The sequence below is a fragment of the Hibiscus syriacus genome, unplaced genomic scaffold (assembly GCF_006381635.1).
Source record: "Hibiscus syriacus cultivar Baekdansim isolate YM2019G1 unplaced genomic scaffold, ASM638163v2 tig00110840_pilon, whole genome shotgun sequence".
NCBI lineage: Eukaryota > Viridiplantae > Streptophyta > Magnoliopsida > Malvales > Malvaceae > Hibiscus > Hibiscus syriacus.
Window position 1 is genome coordinate 792,323 of NW_024062887.1, and position 22,946 is coordinate 815,268.

The 22,946-nt window shown below is 34.0% G+C and overlaps 3 protein-coding genes and 1 long non-coding RNA gene across 4 annotated transcripts; 3 read left to right on the forward strand and 1 right to left on the reverse strand.

Moving 5' to 3' along the window:
* Positions 1 to 4,540: 4,540 nt before the first annotated feature.
* LOC120143244 (putative protein NRT1/ PTR FAMILY 2.14) lies at positions 4,541 to 6,576 on the forward strand. Its single transcript, XM_039157619.1, has 4 exons — positions 4,541 to 4,667; positions 4,766 to 4,983; positions 5,074 to 5,648; positions 5,748 to 6,576. The coding sequence occupies exons 1-4, from the start codon at positions 4,541 to 4,543 to the stop codon at positions 6,574 to 6,576; spliced, it is 1,749 nt and encodes a 582-aa protein (XP_039013550.1).
* Positions 6,577 to 8,565: 1,989 nt separating this feature from the next.
* On the forward strand, positions 8,566 to 12,608 carry LOC120143234. The gene is made up of 4 exons (XM_039157614.1): positions 8,566 to 9,387; positions 9,473 to 9,663; positions 11,805 to 11,879; positions 11,964 to 12,608. The coding sequence occupies exons 1-4, from the start codon at positions 8,715 to 8,717 to the stop codon at positions 12,357 to 12,359; spliced, it is 1,335 nt and encodes a 444-aa protein (XP_039013545.1). The 5' UTR covers positions 8,566 to 8,714; the 3' UTR covers positions 12,360 to 12,608.
* A 4,077-nt stretch (positions 12,609 to 16,685) lies between these two features.
* LOC120143295 (thioredoxin H2-like) lies at positions 16,686 to 17,663 on the forward strand. The gene is made up of 3 exons (XM_039157653.1): positions 16,686 to 16,863; positions 17,088 to 17,210; positions 17,445 to 17,663. Exons 1-3 carry the CDS (start codon positions 16,768 to 16,770, stop codon positions 17,580 to 17,582), a joined length of 357 nt encoding a protein of 118 aa, XP_039013584.1. The 5' UTR covers positions 16,686 to 16,767; the 3' UTR covers positions 17,583 to 17,663.
* Positions 17,664 to 18,365: 702 nt separating this feature from the next.
* LOC120143297 lies at positions 18,366 to 19,456 on the reverse strand. Its single transcript, XR_005517921.1, has 3 exons — positions 19,177 to 19,456; positions 18,652 to 19,001; positions 18,366 to 18,559 (listed from the first exon to the last, which is right to left on the reverse strand). It is a non-coding gene; the product is annotated as an uncharacterized LOC120143297 (long non-coding RNA).
* Positions 19,457 to 22,946: the final 3,490 nt, after the last annotated feature.

Sequence of the window (22,946 nt, forward strand, 5' to 3'; positions counted from 1 at the left end):
TCTACCATAGCCCAACCTAATGCTTTCTTATGATGTGACAAAACAGTTAGCAAACTTCGTTCCTGTTCAGGCATAAAACTAGAAGAGATAATCACCAGTTATGTTTCATTACTACCTAAATAAACATATTTAAGATGTGATGGCAAAGTTTTCAGCTCTAAGATAGGTGCATACTGTAGTGAGGGCTTAGGAGGAATAAATTCATCGAAATCAAGAGGTTCAAAACATATACCTGGTCTAGCTGAAAGTAAATTAGATTGTTGTATCTCAAATGGAAAGTCCTCGGCCTTCTTATTGATGTCCTTTTCAGTGAGTTTTTCATAATCATTCAGTTGAATGAAATTGTTGTGGCAAAGTTGTTATGCTTCCACTTCTATCATTGAATTTGTTTCTAGAATGATCTGAAATTCTTCAGAATCATCCACATACTTGAGAGAACGAAAGACATTCACGATCATACTTTAATTGGGCTACTCGCATGGGGAGCTCACCCTTCTCACAATCAATGAGGATGCGACCCGTGGCTAAGAAAGGCGTCCTCAAAATTATGGGTGCATTAGAATCAACCTCGCAATCAAGTATAAGGAAATCAACTGGAAATATGAATTTGTCCACCCTCATTATGACATATTCGTTCATTCCCTCGGGACAGACATGGAAACGATCGGCTAGTTACAAAATAACAAATGTGGGTCTCGCATCTCCCATCCCAAGCTTAAAAAATATTGACTTGGGCATCAAATTTACACTTGATCCTAAATCACATAGTGTTTTCCTAACATAGTTGTCTCATATAGAACATAGAATGATAAAGCTACTCGGATCTTTTTGCTTCAGGGACAACTGGCTCAATGAAGAGCAAAATTCTTTTACCGTGGCAATTGTCTCATACTTCTCAACTTTTCTCTTTTGGGTGACAATTTCTTTGAGAAATTTGGCATAGGTATGTATCTGATCAATTACCTCTATAAGTGAGACATTGATATATAGTCGGTCGAGAATGTTAACAAACTTCTTGAACTATTCACGTTGAGCACATCGTCTTCATCAGAACAAATGTTCAATTTCAGGTATTAAAGGATATAGAGGTTCCTCAATAGTTCTTCTAGTCATGCAATGGCAAAACCTGACAAAGAAAAACAAAGAAAATAACAAATAAAACTATACTAGAAATGAATAAGTAAAATGAAAATGCTATAACAAACTATTAAACTTCCAATTGTCAATCCCCGGTAATGACTCCAAAAACTTGTTGCGTGTCGTGAGTACTATAAATTGGACGTAAAATATGTGCAAGTATACACAGTCACACAAGTATTAAAGAGTGAGTGAGGATCGTTACCACAAGGATAGGAGGAAATTTCTAGTTAAGTTAGAGCACAAATACTAAATTATCTAAGTATAGTTAGTGTTGTGGCATGCACAATTGAGAATGATGTGGGAAAATGATATGTGTGTAGATGGTGTTGTGAAAATGTGATGGTGAATTGTGATGAAAATGTCATGGCAAGTAAAGATGTATTTGAAATGTAAAAAACTAAAAATGTCAATGCAAAATGAGTTGAGAATTCAGAAATAAGTAAGCAAACTTGATAATCCTCACACGACAAGCTACTATAGGAATAAATGGTAGGGCTACCTAGGAATCCTAAGTTTCACTTTTCAGAATGATTCAAGCTTCTAGGTATATTTGCTCGATAGAGTTTAGTAATAGTGTCCTTACGCTCTCTCGAGTCAAGGAACTTGACATATACAAATACCACTGTAATACCTCTTGACGTAAACAATAATATCGAACCTATCGAATCTGCACTACTCCTTTTAGTTGCTAAAATCCTAGCCTTATCTCTAAGGTGGATTAGGTTCTAGTTGACAGCTAAAACCCGTTGCTCACGTAGATCCTCTTTTAGTTTCTATCGAACACTTAGGATCTTAAACCTTGTTTCTCTCGAACACTAAGTAGTATACTTAAGAAATGGACACTCTCATGCCTCCTACAATCTTAAGTAATTAAGCATAATGAGCAAAACAAATAGATAAACACAAACAACTCAAATCATTCATTAAAGTAAAAAATTAATTATCCATGATAACACACACCAAATAAAGTTTAGTTCATGGTGGGGTTCGAAACATCCATGAAAATATTTCAAACCATACAACCCAATAAATCAAAAGAAGAATAAAGTATAAGGGTGGAGGACACTCCCAACAAATGCTATCGATTACTTATCAGACCACCACGAACGACACCTTAGTAAGTTAGTTCCTCTCGGTAACCTAGCATGCCACTCCCTTGAGCTTGACTATAGAGGAACCCTTCGAAAATATTAAAGGGGAAAGAAAGTTGGCAGCTTTCTAGTCATCTTGCTTAGCTCACTATTTCCTTTCAAGAATCATTCTTTATTTTAATGGCCACATTTTCTATTTATACTAGGGGAATATCCTAGGTTTTAGTGCAAAAATTCTCATAGTACCCTAAGGTATATTCCTCTCATATGAATTATGGTACAAATGTGGTAGTGATGTCCTCCAAGGTGGTTAACAACACATAACACATGATTGTTGGATAGTTGGCAGCTCATATGAAATTATCTTATTCGTTTTTATCTTTTCTATGTACATGAGTCATCCCAAATTGCCATGACAATTCTCTATGCTTACCCTCTGCTTTATCGACTTGCACATAACCAACAAAGCACAAACCTTCCCCATAAAATAACATAATTTACACAATAATATACCACGATAAAGCCAAACCACTAAATACAGTTATATGCTCCTATATGCATTTAAATAACCCTATATACGCCTTAAGATAACCAACAACTTAATTGAAAAATCCCTAAATATAGCCTTTTTATAGAGTTATCAGTTATATTCTCAAATTTCTGCAACTTGGATTGACAATCGATATTTCCTTTAAAATCAAAATGTTTTCATTTCAAAATGTGCACGTTGACTTGATTGTTGTTTCGATTTAAAGTTGAATCGGCTGGTAGCAAGTTCGACTTCCTGGGAATACACTTAGTGGCAGTCTGTTAAGAGAAATTGAGATCAAGTTCGATTCTCATTGAGACAACATAGCCCAGGTCATGTTTTTTCAAATTTTAAAATGAGTTGGCGCTAACGACGATAGTCGTCGTTAGTCCAAATAAGGATTGAGATCCAAAGATTGATTTTGGATTATCGTTTACCTGAGAGAAAAACAAGTTACAAGGTTGCATGTTATCGATTACTTATCAGACCACCACGAACGACACCTTAGTAAGTTAGTTCCTCTCGGTAACCTAGCATGCAACGTTCGAGAGACTATCGTTAATTTACGGTAATTTTCGCCCAAATCAGAATCAAAAGCCTATTATACCATAAGCTTTAAAGTCCATGTGGATCAACCCTTTTTTCTCTCTACTACGTTAATTTACTATTTCTTTTATTTGAGATTAAGGAATATTATTTGAAAGTAAAATGACGCTTGAATTATTTATAATTAAAAAATAATTTTATATACTATTATGTTATTTTAGAAATTTAAAAAAGATATTCTTGTTTCTAATAGTTTTTATTTTTATTTTTTGTAATTTTTAAAATTATTTAAAAAAATACATTTTCATCAATCATATGTTATCACATCAAAATTCTCAACAATCAATGGAAAGTTCTCACGTTAACACTTTAATGTACATTATATATAAGTCAGTTGAGATGCATTGTTTCAATAATTTATTTGATTGTAGATTTTTAAAGGATAACCCAACTAATATGTCGTATCAACGTATACTTAAGATTATCGTATTTCAAAAAAATCATTTACACGAACCAAATTACCTCAATAATTAAAAATATTATTGTTACTTTTAGAGGTATTAGTTCAAGCACGAGAGATAACATAATATTTGAGTGTTCATTGTTAAATGGGTGAATTTTTAGAATAAATAATACCATTTATAAATACCCTAGATTAATAAAAAAAATCAAAAAGTCGAATTTATTATATAAACAATTTAAAAACTTAAATTTGAGTCTTAAATTTATGTCAAAGAAAAAAATAATTTAGATCGTCTGAAAATATTTTTAAAGTTTACTTGTAAATCATTATTTAGTTTAGCTTTCATGTTAATGAATAATTCTTTTATCAATTTCGAAACGAATAAAATTCTAAAACCAAAAATAGAAAATAATTTTAAATTAGTCCAGGTGTGTGTAGTTTGTAATGAATGAATGAATACAGAGAAGTATCGGCTGGGTCTTGATATCCATGATCACATCTTTATTAAGAAGTTAGATCGTTTAATTAATTCAATTATAAATAATTAATATACGCAGACACAAATACAAAAACAAATCCAAAAGAATCCAAGTGAGTTCTGTTCACCAAATAAAGAACACAAATACAAAATCAAATCCAAGATTTTGTTCCTCTTGAATCAGTAACTTATTCAATACCTCATTCTATTTCTCTATCTGTTATAATATATATATATATATATATACCTGAGTTAATTTCATCACTATCGTCTGAGTTTCTTATTCAACAAAAATGGTGGACGAGACTGGCAGGAAAATTCCCGATACCTGCAGCTTGATTCCTGTTTCAGATGAAGAAAACGGCTCTTGTTCAAATCATAGAAGGCCTGCAGGATGGAAAGCTGTTCCTTTCGTATTAGGTGATGTAATTATCGTATTTAATTTACAAAATTTGTTATATAATTTAAATATTTTCTTCGTATATAATAACGTTTTCGTTTTCAATTTACGGTTGCAGCAAATGCAACGTTCGAGAGACTTGCGTCGTACGGATTGATGGCGAATTTTATGGTGTACCTACAGAGGGAGTATCACATGAACCAGATTCAGGCAGCTACCATCCTTAACGCCTGGTCAGGCGCGTCGAACTTTGCGCCGGTTGTTGGAGCGTATGTCTCCGATTCATTCATCGGCAAATTTTGGACCATCGTTCTTGGATCCTTTGCATCTCTATTGGTACATGTATCTCTTAATATTTTATATATTTCCTGTAATTTTAACACCGTTCTTAACATCGATTTCAATTTTCAACCCACCAATTGGCAGGGAATGATGATCATGACGTTAACAGCTTTATTACCGTGGCTGCGGCCTCCGCCTTGCACCGGCGAAGAACTTAAACACGGCCAATGCATGCCCTACAATAACGAGCAACTTGGCGTTCTGATCGCCAGCTTATGCTGGTTGTCCATCGGCACCGGTGGAATCAAACCCTGCTGTATTCCCTTCAGTGTCGATCAATTCGATTTGACGACGGAAGAAGGCCGGAAAGGAAACAACAGTTTCTACAATTTATACTACACCACTCAAACAATCGTCTTGATGATCACTCAAACTATTGTCGTCTATATCCAAAATGATGTTAGCTGGGCGTTAGGGTTTGGGATCCCAACGCTTTGCATGATCTTCTCAATCGTTTTGTTCTTCATCGGAACAAAAGTTTACGTGTACATAAGGCCGGAAGGAAGTATTTTCACCGGTGTCGCACAAGTTTTCGTCGTTGCTTATAGAAAACGTCGGCTTTATCTTCCGGTCGACGGAGTTGGTGACCGATTCTATGATCCTCTATTGACGAGAAGCTTGCTTAGGGTTAAAGAACTTCATCTCACTACACAGTACAGGTAATGCATTTATTTCTTACTTTATGCGCGCGCGTGTGTATATAGATTGTTTAAGAAATGAAACTAAAAAGAAACTATTTTATTGTGGATATTCATCAGTTTCTTAAACAAATCGGCTCTAGTGATGGCTGATGAAGTGAACTCAGATGGTTCATGTGTAAATCCATGGCGGTTATGTACTATCCAACAAGTCGAAGATGTTAAATGCCTTTTAAACATCATCCCAATATGGCTAACCAGCATCCTCGGCTTCCTCGCCATGAATCAACAAGGTACGTTCACCGTCGCCCAAGCCCTAAAAATGGACCTCAGATTCGGTTCCCTCTTTAAAATCCCCGCCGGTTCGATCGGCATCGTTACACTCATCGCCATCGCCATATGGCTACCGTTCTACGACCGAGTCCTGGTTCCAGCCATCGAGAAAATCACGAAACTCGAAGGCGGGATAACGGTCCTTCAACGGATGGGGATCGGAAACCTTTTCTCGGTCCTAACGATGCTGGTTTCGGGACTCATCGAAATGAAACGAAGAAGCTCGGCCCTTTCCCACGGTGGCGCAGACGGAGTTTCTCCCATGTCGGTCATGTGGTTAGCACCGCAGCTCATCCTTATTGGCTTCTCGGAGATCTTCAGTATCGTGGGACTCATCGAGTTTTACAACAGACAGTTCCCTGAGAATATGAGAAGCATTGGGAATTCACTGATTTACTTGACGTTTTCATTGGCGAGTTACGCGAGCAACTGGGTGATCGCTATTGTTGATGATGTTACGGGGAGAGATGGAACCAGCTGGTTGACGGATGACATAAACACGAGCAAATTGGATAAATTTTACTTCTTGATAGCTGGGATTTCTTTGCTCAACTTTGTCTTCTTCATGTTTGGAGCTCGAAGGTATCATTACAAGGGCAGTGTTACAATCGTGTAGTAATAACTGGTGAAATTTGCCTGGAATACTTTTTACTTTGTGGTTTTTTACATATGAAGTGAAAATGCATAAATCTATGTATACTATTTATATAAAATTTAATAATTGAGTTGGTGTGATTTTATATTTTTTCGTTACGAAAATATTATATTATTGTTTTTAAATGATGATAATATTATTATATAAAAATAATTATAATTCACGTATTTAAAGTCAAACATATGTTTGATAAATATTTATATTCTTTACCGCTCCGCTAAAAATTAAATACATAAGTTCCTCTACTAACAATCATAAATCTTACACAATCTAACCGCATACATAACAAGATACACTACAAATTATGAGGGGAAAAATATGTAGAAGCATAGTATATTTACGCATCATTACATCAACAATGTTTACTAAAAATTATGTAGTCTTGTTTCTTGATTAAATTTAATTTTTTTCTTGTATGGTCGTTATGTGATCTTAAGTTATTAGTTTTGTTTCAATGATTACAGGAAATTTTCTTAACTAAATGTTTAATTTACGATTGTGATTGTAAATATTTATTATAATTTGTGATATTTTCTATTTGAATAAAATTAGTTGTTTCTATAAAATTTTTTTTATCTAGTATCATATTGAAATCAATTAAATAAATTAAAATTTTAATTATTTAAAAATAAAATAAATATATAAGAAATTAAAAAACTTTTAAAACTTTAAATATATTAAATTATTAAATTTTATAATTAACCTTTTTACATGTGGTGAAAGATAAGTTGCAAAAAAAGTGAATGGTAGAACAAATTGTGCATTTGTACAGTAGTAAAAGTTAATTCGAGATAAATTAAAATTCTAATAATATATGTGTATCATAGGTAAAATGAGTCATTTCCATAAAGAAAAAAACCCTTTTCCTAAAGAAAAATCAATTATCTTATATTATAGGTAAGGTAAAGTATATAAATAGTCCCCAAAACATTTGTATTTTGATCACTTAACTTTTGAAATTAATAATACAATTATTAAACTTTTAGTTAATTTTTAATAAGGTCTTTGTTATTATCTCCAGTCAATTTTTACTGATGCGACACTTAAGTCTCGTTAGCTCCTCATCATCTTCTTCTTTTTCTTCTTCTTCTTCAAGTCCATGGCTATGCGTGATTCAAACTTTTGGTCTTCTTCTGTAAAAGTCCATGGCTTTGCGTGATTCAGACTTTTGGCTTTTAATTTTTAGTTTGTTTTACAGCAGCAAATAGTTTTAGGTCTTGATTTACATTTGGAAATCTGGGTTCCAAGTTTAGCATTAGCTAATCATGTCCATTCCTCCTTTGAGTTTTTTTAGAATTGCAATTCTATAGAAACATGTTTACTACTAATGTTTTTAAGTTTCATTGTTTCATTCAACAGGAAAATTTTATTGTGATTTATGAAAATTTGTTATGGGCTTTCTTTGTCGTATATTTCCCCGTTCTTTTCGACGAAGCAAACAAATATTTTACTGATCTTAAGATTCTGTATAGGTTTGAGACTGTCTACCTTGACCACGAGATTCGTGAAGGATATCAGGGACGATTTTTAATTGTCGAGCTTGCTCCATATAGCTGGAAAGAATAAAGTTGAAGCACCTTGTTTCTCAATGGAAATTAGGGACGAATTTTAGGATTTATAGGGGAAGGTTTTGGGATTCTTGAGTCGAATTCTCCTATTTTATTTGGATTTAAGATTTGGGATTTTGATAGAGGAAGAAAAAGAAGAAGAAGGGGGAGGAGGGAAGTTAACGAGAATTAAGTGTCACATCATCAAAAATTAATGGGAGGTAACGGAACTGATTTTATTGAAAACGAACTAAAAGTTTAATTATTGTATTGCAAGTTTCAAATGTTAGGTGAGCAAAATGCAAGATCTCTAAACAGTTGGGACTGTTTATATACTTTACCCTTATATATTATCATTAAGTTGTAACTATTACTTGAAGCAGTGTTTTACCCCCCAAAAAAGCCCAATCCAAGACTATTCACTTTCCCATTCTTTTCCCAAAAATCTTCTCTTCCCGCCGCCCACTACCACCAGCGCTGCCGCCACCACATCCCAGTGGTTCTCTTTCAAACTACGATCGGGTCGTTACCACAACTGGAAACAAACCTTAAATGGCGACCGCCGCACCGACAACTGTTTCCTCTGACACAACAACCACCACTCCTTCTGACGGTCCCGTCCTTAACCTCATCAACAAACGCATCCGTGCGTTACGTAAGAAATACAACCGCATCCTCCAAATGGAAGAATCCGTCTCGCAGGGAAAAATCTTAAACAAAGAGCAAGAAGAAGTCCTCCGTTCAAAACCCACCGTCTCCGCCCTAATCGACGAACTCGAGAAGCTTCGCCAACCTCTCTCCTCCGCCGTTTCCGAAGAAATATCACTCGCGTTACAGCGTCAAACCATTTCGACTGAAGAAACTACCTCGCAAACCCAAGAGCAGCCGCCCGATGAGCCTGATCATACCATTGAGGATCTCCTCAACCTGCTCTATTTCGGGTCGTTGTTCGATGTTAAGACTCAGAATGATTTCACTTCGACGATGTTGACTCGGACTCACGAGAGGGGCTGTTGCCTGACCTACGATTACGTCACCGACGACGCCACCGACCTGCTTAGTGAGAAAGATTTGGATTCGATTTCGTCTCTGAGTGGACTATTGACTTCGCGTCCTGCTGATTCCAGTTTGTCTCACAAAAACGCTTTGCACCGTTGTGTTCAATATGCTAAGCTTTGGCTTTCGAACTCTGACCAGCCCATCGACCCCAATGCCGGAGTTTCCTGTAACAATTCACTCTAATTGTGGGGTTTATTTTTGTTAAATTTCTGGGTTTTTTTTTTCTAACTTGGTATTTCTATGCGTTGCAGATGCTGGGTTGAGAGAGAGGCTTAACAAGATTATGGCTTTGGAGTATTTTACAACCACCCCCGAGATGAAGGCACCGGTTGAAGTGGCTGCGGCTGCCGGGACTTATACCACTTTTCAGGTTCCACTGCAGAGTGTCCCCATCTCTGTGCCTGTTGAGGTGGAAGATTCAATTGAGCAGTATCAGCAGAAGGTATTATTCTTTATATAAATGACTAAAGAACCACAGAATCTGACCCTGCCTCTGGAACTAGGAGTCCAGGCACTCTACCAACGGACCACTTGGTTGTTGGCATTGCTATTTGTTATTTATGTATGCATAAAAAGCTGAAATACTCTATATATTTTACCAGACTTGATCAGTATGTTAGTTTGTCGGCTATCTATCATTATGAATTTACGACTACTATTGGTATTTTTCTGCTGTCTGAAACTATGTAATTTGCACTCGGGAAGTAAAGGGAAACATTAGTCCTTGGTTGCGAGATCTTTTGGATGTCATCATTGTCAAACTCTATCAAATCTTATACTCATATGCACACACACACACACACACACACACACACACATTATTGGACATGATGCCTAAGATTGAGCAACTTAATAACTATTCTGACAATCTCTGGAAATAATTTCTTATTAGTAGGAAAAAGTGCCTAAATATCCATTGAGTTCTAATATTATACTTCTTGATTCCAAAGTAGAGTTTGAGCCAATCCAAAAGTAGAGATAAAATCTTAAACTCAACAAATAAGATGATAAGAATTAAGAAGAATTATCTACTCATGGGGATTTTAAGACTGTTTTTTCTCTGGACTTGGGTGCACGCAAACACCCTTGAGAAGCAATGTTGTCTTTCTATTTTTCCTTTGACTTCTTCATGTGTATGTATATGTCCTATTTGGGGTCGATGAAGGTTGCCCTGAATTCCTTGATTTTGTTATTTTGCATCCTGTATGTGTTGCATTCTGAACATTTAGGGCTTTTGGACCTTCCGGGCTACTTTTTTTGTTATATTTAGGGATTTGTAGCAATAATGAATATTATCAGGACAATAGTAATTTTAAAAGTGGGGATGGATTGGAGCAAGCATTTACCAAATTTGCCCCACTCATCTTTACATATCCATCCTTTTTAAAAAAATCCATTCAAAACAGATCAGTGCAAGCATTAGGGTTTTGCATTACTAAGTTAAGTTATTGGTGGCTGTGACTTCAATCAAGTCATCTAAAAGTTGGGTTCTAAAAAATTTGTTCGATCTGAATGATGTGATCAGTTGTCACTTGTCAGTTGTCACATTAAGTATCCTTGCTCATTCATAACATTTAGTTGTCTTTACTCATTCATAACGTTTCATTCCTCGCTGTTGATTATTGGAATTGCCAGCAGATTTGATTGAATTTATTCATATGTTAGTCCCTTCTAATACATCAAAATTCTGTTGGTTCACTTGCTTGGTGCTCACCCTTAGAACAGTATCAAGCAGCATGATGTACCTTTTGTGGGTCTCGGTGACATTTGATTCTACACTTTTGATACAAAGATTTGCGGAAGGGCAAGGTTTTAGGTTTTTTTAGAAGAGAATACTCATAAACGAGTTGTAAATGCAGAAGTTGACTCTGAAATAATACATGGCTATTTCTTTTGTTAGGTTGTCTTTAAAGAAAGAATGTCATTTATTCATTTTTATTTCACAAGGTGAAACTTAAAAATCTCGATTATGAGTTTGGATTGTGTAGGATGGGTTCATGAATTGGCTTAAAGATAGACTAATGGAACCCAACTGAAACTAGATTCACCTAAAGAAGTCACGTTGTTAGAGGAAATACAGAAAGGAACAGAGGGTTGCCTTGAGTTTTTACCTTCAGTTTGTCAAGGAGAGCTGTGAGATACTACAAATTTGATATAATTGAGTATTCTGCTATTCTTGATTAATCAGTATGGGGTTTTAAACGATTCTTATGATTCAGACCTATAAATAACACATTGGTCTGATGGTCTCTAGAATAAAATCTTTTATGGTAGCTGGATTCCTCTGCCTTTGCATGACAATGCGATGGTTACGTTTTTTTACATGGTGAAGTAGGAATGACTGTAGGAAGGATTTGCATGTCCTGGATGTGATGTTTCGTAGTTTTCATTTCCCTCAGACGGACATAGGACTTGATTTAATTGTTTGGGATGGCTTCTTTTTTAAGGCCTTCCATTGATACAGTTTATTTGTTTAGCATTAACATACATGTTTAAATTTCAGCTGGAGCTGTCCTTTCCCTATTAGTTTTATGATTCCAAATGGGGATAAAATGTTTCAAATTGTTTTTGTATTTGATGTAGGAAGCAGATACATCCAATTATCAAGAAACTGAGACCAGCGGCAGTCAATTTAGTCCTGCAGAGGAACTTCAAAAGGTTCTTTCAGTTAGCTGTAACATTATATATGTTCCTTTAGGATTCCATTTATTTGATTTAATATAGGAGGTTTGTGCTCGTTAGGATGAACCGGAGTTGGAAAATCATCCCGAGGCCACTGCTGTTCAACAAGAAGGTGGCAAATTTCAGTTGGATATGGACCCCAATCAGAGAGATGTAGAACCCAGGGAGCAGCAGTATGTTCCTCGAAGACCCTATCACAACCAAAGAGGGAGTCGTGCTACTGGAGGTGGTCGTAGGGGTTACTCCAATGGTCGTGGAGGTCGAGGCAGTGGAAGGGGTGGTGGAGCCAACCAAAATGGTCGAAGCCAATACTATGATCAGCCCGGCAACAACTATTCTAGGAACTATTATAACAACCGGGGAAGAGGTGGCAGAGGCAGTGCCCACGCTTACAACAATCAGAGCTCGACGGCTCAGGGTGGTCATGCCTCGGCCGATGCTAGTGTCGCCTCATGAGTGCTTTAGGCCGTGTTTATGAGGTCGGCCTCTCGAAGTGGGTGGTGAAAATGCACCTTTTGGCTTTTGGCTTTTGAGTTTGCTCAGAAAGCATGTTTTGAAAGTGGGTTCATGTTTATATGGTATCATCCAGGACAACCCTAATTTACTCATTTTGTAGTTGAGAGAGTCGGTGACTTGCATTGGAAATCATTGAAAACCATAGACTTCTACCAATATCCTCCTTGCTTTTTAACATGCACTTTGTTAGTAAATAGCCGTCGTCGGTATTACCTCTTCATGGTTTTGTTCGTATACATCGGTATTACATGTTCGTTCCAGTCCAGTCTGAAATAGCTTGTCCAAATTCCTCCTTGTTTGTATAATTTAGGTTTATTTATTACTTCTTTAACTAGCTTTTTTCAAATATAAATATATATTTTTTTAGGTTATTATCTGATATATATGTTATTTAAAAAATTTTAGATTCAATCTAAAATTTTGAATCTTAAAGTTTAAAATTTTAAATTATAAACCTTAAAATTGACAATATTATATAAATCAAAATTTATACCATCCTATCAAATAATTTCTTATTTTTTTATCTAATATTATTATCTTTATATATGTTTCTCTTATATTAATTTTAACATAATTTTGTTTTATAGAAATATTCAGATTGTAAATTTATTTTTTATATGATTCAAATCCTATAACAATAAAAAGGAGCATCTGGGAGATTTGAAAACGGGTCAAATGATTTGGGCTTGGGCCCTAAATATGAAATCTTAAGCCTGACTATGTTTTAAAAAATGCCTTTTTCTCGGGTTCAAAACGGGTCAAACTTGTTTAAGGGTCGATAATCGATTCAAGTTTAAAGGAAATTTAAAACGGAATGAGAAAAATATTAAGTGTGAAAAATAGATCCGATTTAGGCTTTTTAAGATTTAGGGTTCGAGTTTAATTTAGTTTATAGTATACATATATTTATAATGTTTGTAATACGACAATATTGTTCATTATAAAAATAATATCAACGTTTTAAATACCTGAAAGAAAAAATATTACTAATTTATTTATAATAGTATAAATTTAATTTTTTGTCCTCTCTTAAATTTATTTACATTGATGTAAATTGATACATCATAAAATAAAAAATGGGTAATATTTCAGTAAGGTCACCGTTTAAAGATATAGGTTAAGAAAGATTTAGAGTTTAGAGTATTAAGAAGAGTGAACATCGAAAAAAATCTTAAAACATTTTACATAAAACAAACATACCCTTAAAAATCATTTAAAAATGTTGAAAAAGATTTAAGATCATATTTCAAATTGATGCATGAAGCGTGATAATACCGTTATGCAACTGATTCTGATGTAGATTCATCCAATGCCATTGATAGGTAGCACTAATATTGAGCAGCAAGCGATTGACTCATTGGGTAAATTTAATATGAATACTTTGGGGTTTCAGTATACAATTGATGTTTAAGTCAACGGTTGTCGTGGGAAGATGGTTGATGGGAATCTCTAAGATTAGCAATGTTAAGTCTCAATAATTAGGGTTGTTCATTCGGTTAAAATCGAACCGAATTAACTATAACTGAATTAACTAATTTTTTTTAACCGTTAACTGAACCGAACTTTTTTTCAAACATATTAACCGAATCGAATAAATTTCGGTTAATTCGATTAATTTTTGAATTAACCGAATTTTTTTAAAATTTTCTAATTTATATAAAAATTAAATGTTTTTTAATTAAAAAAAGTTTATAATTAATTTAAATAATATATAATTATAAAATAAAAATTTCAGATAAATTTTTTAATTAATTAATATTGATTTAGGTTTAAAAGTTATTGGATCTTAAATTATTAATTGGGTTTTAAATGGTTTGAGCTTAGCCCATATGTTATATATATAATATATTTAATATTTTTTAATTAAAAAAACAGTTTACAATTAATTTAAATAATATATATAATTATAAAATAAAAAATTTATATAATTTTTTTAATTAATTAATATTGATTTAGGTTTAAAAATTATTAAATCTTAAATTATTAATTGGGTTTTAAATGGTTTGGGTTGAGCCCATATGTTATATATAATATATTTAATATTTAAAATTTAATTTCAGTTAATTCGATTAATTAACCGAATTCGAACCGAATTAACCGTTAACCGAATTCTAAAAATTTTCTTAACCGTTAACCGACCGAACTAATTCGATAACCAAACCAAATTAACCGAATTAATTCAGTTCGATCGGTTAACCGAATTAATTAAGTTATTTGAACACCCCTATCAATAATGGCCACAACTCCAATTCTATTCCCCATACGTACCACGATTCCTGCTAAAACCCCATTACTACACTATGTCAAAATCAAATTATTCTCCACATTATTCTATCTTCTAGAAATATATATATATATATATATATATATATATAGACTTTTCAAATTTTTGAAGAGCCAAAATATGTTATTAATAAAATCTATTATAAAAATTTAAAATATACAATAATTTAAACTTTTTAAGAGAGCGATTACCTTCACTCATTCTTTCGATCCATCCTTGTATATGTTGTCATCCTCCCTTTAGTTTATCAGGCGTGAGATGCTCCTTCCGTAACAAAACTCCTTTTCTAGTGCTTTGGACAACTCCTCTACGAGATAAAGGTTCCTTACGGCTGGAAATGAAAAGAAAATTAAAGAATCTTAAAAAAAAGAGGCATCGAAAATCAATTCCTAATTTACGTGATTGTTTTTAAAATATAAAATTTGAATAATTTTAAGCTTTAATATAATATATGTTATAATCTTTTTCTTATACCCGATGTTCTATATTCATTATTTATTTAGGTGACATAAAAATGTAATGTTTTTGTTATATAAAATATACTTAAAAATTGATTTTACTCGCCGAAAATATATTAAATATGACACTATTGTAATTTATAAGTCCAAATCGATTGAAATTAACACATAATTATTAAGAGAAAGATTTAAGATGATGTCTTTTACTCAAAATAAAAAATTAAGATGCTGTCTTGTATCAGCCCCAAGTGAGTGGGTGAGGCATCTCCTGCTTTTATCGACTCGGTTACGTGATATGTACTCTTGTATCATCCGCACGTATAATTATTCGGTACAAAATATATAACTAAAATTCAGCTCATAATAGCCCATCAAATAGTTTACTGTTGAAGAGAGTATTTTTTTTAAAGATTTTAAATTTGATACCTATAATTATAGAGTGTGTGTTGTTAATAATTAAGAATTTTTTTTTAAATAGATACTACATTGTAATTATCTCAAACTATTAAAAAAATCAATTCATTAAGTGATTTCAGTTATAGCAAGAAATATTTTTTCAATAATTTTCAAATTTAATGAATTGTATATGAAAAAAATATATGGTCAATTGCATCAAATACATCAAATTTTATATCATGACATTAAATATTATTTTTATTCACCCGACCCGACCCGACCCGACCGAAACAAGGTAAAATAATAATAAAAATATTATTTTTATTCAATAAAAACAATGACTTAGTTGAAAAAAATAATATATAGAGGGGTATTATTGAAATTATTTCTAAATATATATAAGGTAAAATTATTTTTTTCGGGTCTAGTCGGGTCGGGTATTTTTCACTCTAAACTTGAACCCGACCAGAACATCACATTTTAAAAAATCCCAATCCGACCCAACTCAAACCCACTTTTTTTATAAAAAAAAACTTACCCCGATCCGATCGGGTCGAAACCATTCGAGTTCGGGTCGCATGCCCATCACTAATCTTATATAGACTATTTAAAAGAAAAAAACATATGATGCCACCTAGAAGAATCATATTCTTATATGTGTGTATATATATATATATATATATATATATATATTATTCTTTTACAAAAAAATTATGTTTAAAGCATTAAATTTAAATTTACACTCCAAATATTTACATTTACGAAACACTATCTTAGTATTGGTTTTTAATAATATCGAGTGATTATAAGATAATATTTTTTTATATTTTTTTGTCTAATTGACAACGCGCGCACACCTTAAAAATATAATTAGTTAAACCTGATCGAGTTTTCATTAATAGTATTACTTTAAAATATTATATATTTCTAAACATCGAATAGGTTTTTAACTACAAATTAGATCGAATATTTACCTCTTAATTTATCTTTTCTTTTTCCTTTTCTCCCTTCTTTAAGATGACCAATCTTTATTGCCCAAAAAGAATGCTAACTTATTATTTTTATAATTACTTAATTTATATTTTGGCTTGGAGATTTTAGAATATGAAGGCTTTCCTTGGCATCCCAGAAATCAAAACACAACTACTTACAAGAAAGCTTTTTTTACCTCTCATTTTCCCTCTAATTTCAAGCTTTTTATATTAAAAAAATGGGAAACAAAGCCTCCACAGCCAAAATCGTCGAAATTCACTCCAGCAGCGAGTGGACAGGTCACCTAGAGGCCTCCAAGCAAAGCAACAAACTGGTATCATGTATTCGTGTGTTTATATATATATATATATATATATATATATATATATGTATGCATTTGGATCTATTGAGTTCAATGGTCGAACAACTGATATGTATTTACAGATTGAGAAAATTTTAAACGTATATTATATTCTGCAATTTTCCGTTTCTTTGGTACTAATTGGTAAAAGTTTGGGCGATTGATGTGTGTAATTTTGTTTCCATGGATTGTTGAAGGTGGTGGTTGATTTCTCGGCGACCTGGTGCGGACCCTGCAAATTGATGGAACCGGCGATTGAAGACTATGCCAATAAGTATGCTGACGTTGAGTTCCTCAAGATTGATATCGACACTTTACCCGTAACACTTCCTTTTCCATTCTCTCTTTTATTTTGTTTTATTTGTATACATGTGGTCATGGATGGATAGACATAAGGTGACAAGTCGATGAGTCGTCTGTTTCAAAAATTTTAAATTATCATATATTTTATATTTTTTATTAATAATCTATTTGCTCTTAAAATTTTATAAATTTATTATATTTGGAGTTTTGTAAATTTATTCTTAACATAGAATCATGTGTCGTCCCGGTAGGATGTGGCTCGGGAATTCAAAGTAGACTCGGTGCCGACATTCGTTCTTGTTAAGAAAGGCACGGAGATATGCAGGCTGGTGGGAGCTAAAAAGACTGAACTCCACGATCTCATCGAGAAACACAGGGTTTTTAATTAGCCATCTTTTTCAGTTGGGAGAATTATGAGAGCATATATAAATAAATAAATACTGGCTGATGATGTATAAGCATTGCTGTGAGGTTATGTTTGGTATATAGACACCCATTGATGGGTCAATCTCACTTGTTTTCGTATCAAATAGGGTTGATCAACAATTCAAACTCTTTATTATCATATAGCAAATACATCTTCCCAAAGTTTATTATTGATGCACGCGATAAATATTAAAACTATACATTAACCTTGGTTAAATATGTGATGTGATATATAAATTTTAATTTGGTGTTATATATATGAAATTTTAATTTTAATTCAACCATACATACTAAATTTATATTTTATATCAATTGTGTCTTAATTCTTCGTTTTGGATAGATATAATTATGTGTATATGATCTTTAAACGTAGTATAATGCTACGTATGTAACAATTTTAATAATCGATGAAAATTAGATAAAATTAGAAATTAATGTATATAGTCGCACCAAATCTAAATTTGTATATAATATTACACTTTATCAAAATTCATGTGTAATTTTAGTATTTATACCTTGATATGTCGATGTTTATTATTAATATGAATTTAGGTCCAATATGTAATTTTTTTTAATAAATCGAGGTGATTACAATATTAGTATCTATTTAGAGTCTTTCATAATTATTAACAATGTACAAAAACCTTACAGACGCATCTGTTCGAATATGAGAAAATACATAATTTCAAAGTTTGATTAGAATTGAGAGCAATACAGAAGTATACCGATCACGAAGGTCTTTTTTTTCTTTTCCAAAAATAAATTCATGATTATATTTGTACATATCATGACAAATAATGCCATCGGAGCGGACGAGTTTCGAACAAAACACCCCCTTGTTCATTACGAGACGCGTTGTAAACCGGAAGTAGCTCTTAATGTCCGAGTAGGAAGATGAGCGGATGAGGAAGTCCAATTGTCGTCTTCAAGCTCAGAAAGTCTAGTACCGATAAAATAAGAGCAGAAATTTATCCAGGATTAGCGTTTTACTAAATCGTGGCAATATAAGCATTAAAGCATTTCAAAACTTACATAACAAGGCTCTTGCATCAAACCCAGTTGGTGGTGCTTCATATAGTCGATTCCGCTCAAGCGTAAACGACATAAGATCTCTTCGGGCAACTCTTCAGTTCGGTTCCCCTGTTTTCAAAGGCAAACAATGTTTAAACGTCATTATAAAAAGAAAAGAAAAAATTAAAAAAATCAGGGGAAAGTGGGGAGGGGGATCTTGAAGTTGCAAGCGAGATATCGGAACTTGCCTGAATAGTTAGACCGACGACTAAGATGCAAAGCTTTAGCCTATCTAGGAATGCATCAAAACCTTTCCTAGAGATGTAACTGAATCTGTGCATATCTATATCGATCTCGAAATAGTTTTCTCCCTGTGAAAATTCAATCGAGTAACTAGTGACCCTAAGAAAGAACCATAACGAGACAGTGTATCCATGCGATTCTAAGGCTACCCAAACGTGCTCCATTAGGAGCACATCATTCAAATATTAGGTATGTAAATATCTACACTATCTATGTCAACCCTTAGCGTACAAGCATGCGTACCAAGCAGAACTCATGCCGAGGGCGTGAAAGAAAAGGCTTTTCATTGTATGCCTGCATAAGTTTCCTCTCTGCAGCATCCGTGTGAATATCTTCTACATTTGCAACACGGCCTAATATTTTCAACCGTTCTCGAAGTGGCACAATTGTATCTACAGGGAATCCTTTGACTTTTTCAACTTCGTCATCGATCAACCTCTGTTTTCAAAAAAGAAATGCAGACTCAATACTGTAAACTTGAGTGTAAATCAAATTATGAAACAGGGAAGGAATCCACGAAGAAATTGCCAAAATGTAAAAACATAAAGGAGTGAAGACAATCAAACAAAATGTTGAGACAGGTACTTGATTCTTGATTCCTACCTGGATTACATAATGAAAAAGGCCGATGAAATCCGTAGGAAGAACCGAGACAGGCTGTTATACACCAATTCTCCAGGTGGGTCTTGGGATTCCAGGGTACATCCTTGGGAGGCGGCTCCATTTAAGCATCCAAGCACCTTTGACACATTGGCTATGGATCCCGTGAAGAAGCGAGAGATCATGGATGATCTCAAGGATTTCGCCAATGGCCAATCCTTTTATCAGAAGACCGGTAAAGGGGCTTCCTGTATGGTCTCAGGTAGAGATGCACATAGCCGGATTTAAATCCGATCCGGATCGGATAAAAACCGATCCGGTTTTTTCATTAAGCCAAAAAACCGATTTATAAAAAAACCGGTTCGAATCATAACCGGTTTGGAGGGCCGGATGATGTAACCGGTGTAACCGGTTTCGGTTTGAAAAAAATCGGTTTTAATCCGGTAAAAAATCCGGTCATCCAATTTTTTAAACCCCAGACCGGATTTTTTTTCCGGATAAAAAACTAATTTTTTATCCGGTTTTTTTCAAACCGGTTTTTAATCTGGTAAAAAATCCGGTCGTCCAATTTTTTCCCAAACCGGTTATACTATCCGGTTTTTAAAAAATCGGTTTTTCTCAAATCCGGTTTCGAATATTTTTTGTGCAAAATCGGATATTCGGATTTTTTGTGCACCTCTAGTCTCAGGGTGTTTTTACCGAAATATCATCCTTAGACCCAAAAATTACATGTCAGGCACCCTCTCCCCAAATATTATCGATTTAGTACACTTTCTGACACGGTGACAATAAATCATGGGATTCTATCCGAACTGGCGCCACGTAAAGGAAAGGCGCGGCAAGTTTTTGACATGTACGGAAGACGTAAATCATGATTCACGCCTTCCATTATGCACGTTGAATTATTGGTACTCCATTATCACCTGAGTATGAAAACTTGGCTTTTAAATGCTCCCCCTACACTATAAATAACAATCCCTCTGAATACAAACATGACCACACCAAAATTTATTGCTTATTCTCACTTCTATTAATTCTTTCTAATAAGCTAAGTAGATTTTGTTATTGTTTTTATAAGGTAAAATTATTTTTTATTATATTATATTATATTATATTTATTTTATATTTAATTATTTGAATAAATTTTATTGTGCTAATTATTTTATATTATTTTTCGGTTGTAAAATTGGAAAGCGGGATCATACCTCGAGATATTTTACAGATACGGTAACAATATGAAATTGTGTTATTTAAATTATTGTGAATTTTTAAGTTTTTTGGATTAGTTTATATTTTAATTCATATACTATTTATTTAATTAAGTGTATTTCAGTTATTGTTTTTGTAAATATAAGACTCTCAATATTTCGAACTCTCAAAATGATGTGTATTTCAGCTATTGTTTATTATGATGGAGAAATCCGGGAAGATAAAATCAGCGGCGTCTTCGTATCAAACCATTATGTCAGAATATCCTTAAAGAGAAACATCACTCTTGAGGAACTGATCACTAAAGTTTCAAGGAATGTTCATGTTGGAAGTACTAGAAGACTGTCTTCACTTCAGTTACACATTTCCAGCAACAATATTTCCGTTAACTTATACAACGTTCGAACTCTCCAATGATGAACATGTTGCTATGATGGTTGATTCCCATAATCAATATTCAGACGCTGATACATAGATGTATGCGATATTTGTTGAAGTGTCTGCAGTTCGTGGTATGTCATCATGCTCCCACTATGGGCTCGCTTAACAAGCTGATCAAGTTGACAGCCCAACTCAAGTAATGTGCAATGATTTTAACTCGTTAATGGGAAATCTACATCATGGTGTTATCCCATCAAGTTCAATGAGGAGACATTAATCAGCAACTTGTTACAATCCGTACCGGGGTGGCTTCACCAACAATCTGTATGGCAACATCGCTTCTAGTTCAAGGGGAATACATTCATCTGCCAATTTCTTTAACCTGAATATGGAGGTGCCCTCGTCGCATCAATAGGTACAGTACCTATTTGACATAATGCCTTCAAGTTCCAGGGGGAGGCATTCAACTGCGAGCTTCTTCGACCACAATTTCGAAATGCATTCAAGTTAAGGGGAATACATTCAACTACCAGTTTGTTCGACCTAAATGTCGACATCGTGGAGGAACCCTCATCTCCACCAGAACAACCTCTTCGTGAGCTACTGTGAATGATGCTGAGACTGGACTATTTGTTCAGCCAGAATCACCGCAATTTAATATGGACTCCGATGATGTTGATGTAGATGAAGTTTCCACAAATAATGTACACATCGAACCTCCAACACACATGTATGAAGCTAACTATGGTGCAATGTACAAGCCAAAATTTGCAGATATTCCTAATGTTGGTGATTACGGATTTAAATCACCAGTCAATGATGATGAGTTATATAAAGGAATGAAGTTTCCATCCAAAGAAGAAGTGATAATTGCAATTAAGAATTTCAACATTCGTAATTCTATTCAGTCCAGAGTCGACTGTTCCATTATCAAAAAGTATGTCTACCACTGTGTCCAACGTGATAACGGATGTAACTGGATAGTTCGTGTATCGAAGAGGAAGAGGAAAAACAATATATGAGACTAATAATATACAACGGTCCTCATACATGTTGTGCTGGAGGGATCAACCAGGATCATCCCAACTTAGACTTCGACATTATCTACCAAGTCATCATGCACATGGTCAAAGCAAGCTCCCATATAGCTATTGAGGTGTTGATTTCAGCTATACAGTCGCAATATGGGTACACAGCCTCATACAAGAAAGCATGGAAGGCAAAGCAGAATACCATTAAAAAACTTCACGGTGAGTGGGATGCAACTTACAAAGAACTACAAAGTTGGTTTAGGGTAGTGCGCAGATTGAATCCAAGGATAATTGTTGACTTCGAAACTTGCCATGCATACCACAATAATAGAGTGCTTCCCGATCGATGCCAATTCTACTGGCTTTTTGGACTTACCCACAGTGCATTAGTGTTGTAAAATACTGTAAGCACGTGGTCCAAATCGATGGGACATTCTTGTACGAAAATACAAGTAAGTTTTACTATTGACAGTTGTCCAAGATGGTAATTGCAACATTCTTCCAGTTGCTTTTGCTCTTGTTGAAGGAGAAGATACAAATTATTGGACTTTTTTCCTCAGGAACTTACGCTTACATGTTGTAACGAGGGGAAAAATATGTGTCATTTCAGATCGTGAAGCTCGAATCAAAGCAACAATGAATTCTTTGTGTCCAATGTGGCAACCACCCTATGTCCAACATTAGTATTGTATCCGACACATTGCTACTAACTATCATGGAAAGTTCAAGAAGAATGATGAGCGCCAATTACTTGTGTGCATGAGTATGTCAAAATGCCTAATTTTATTTCTC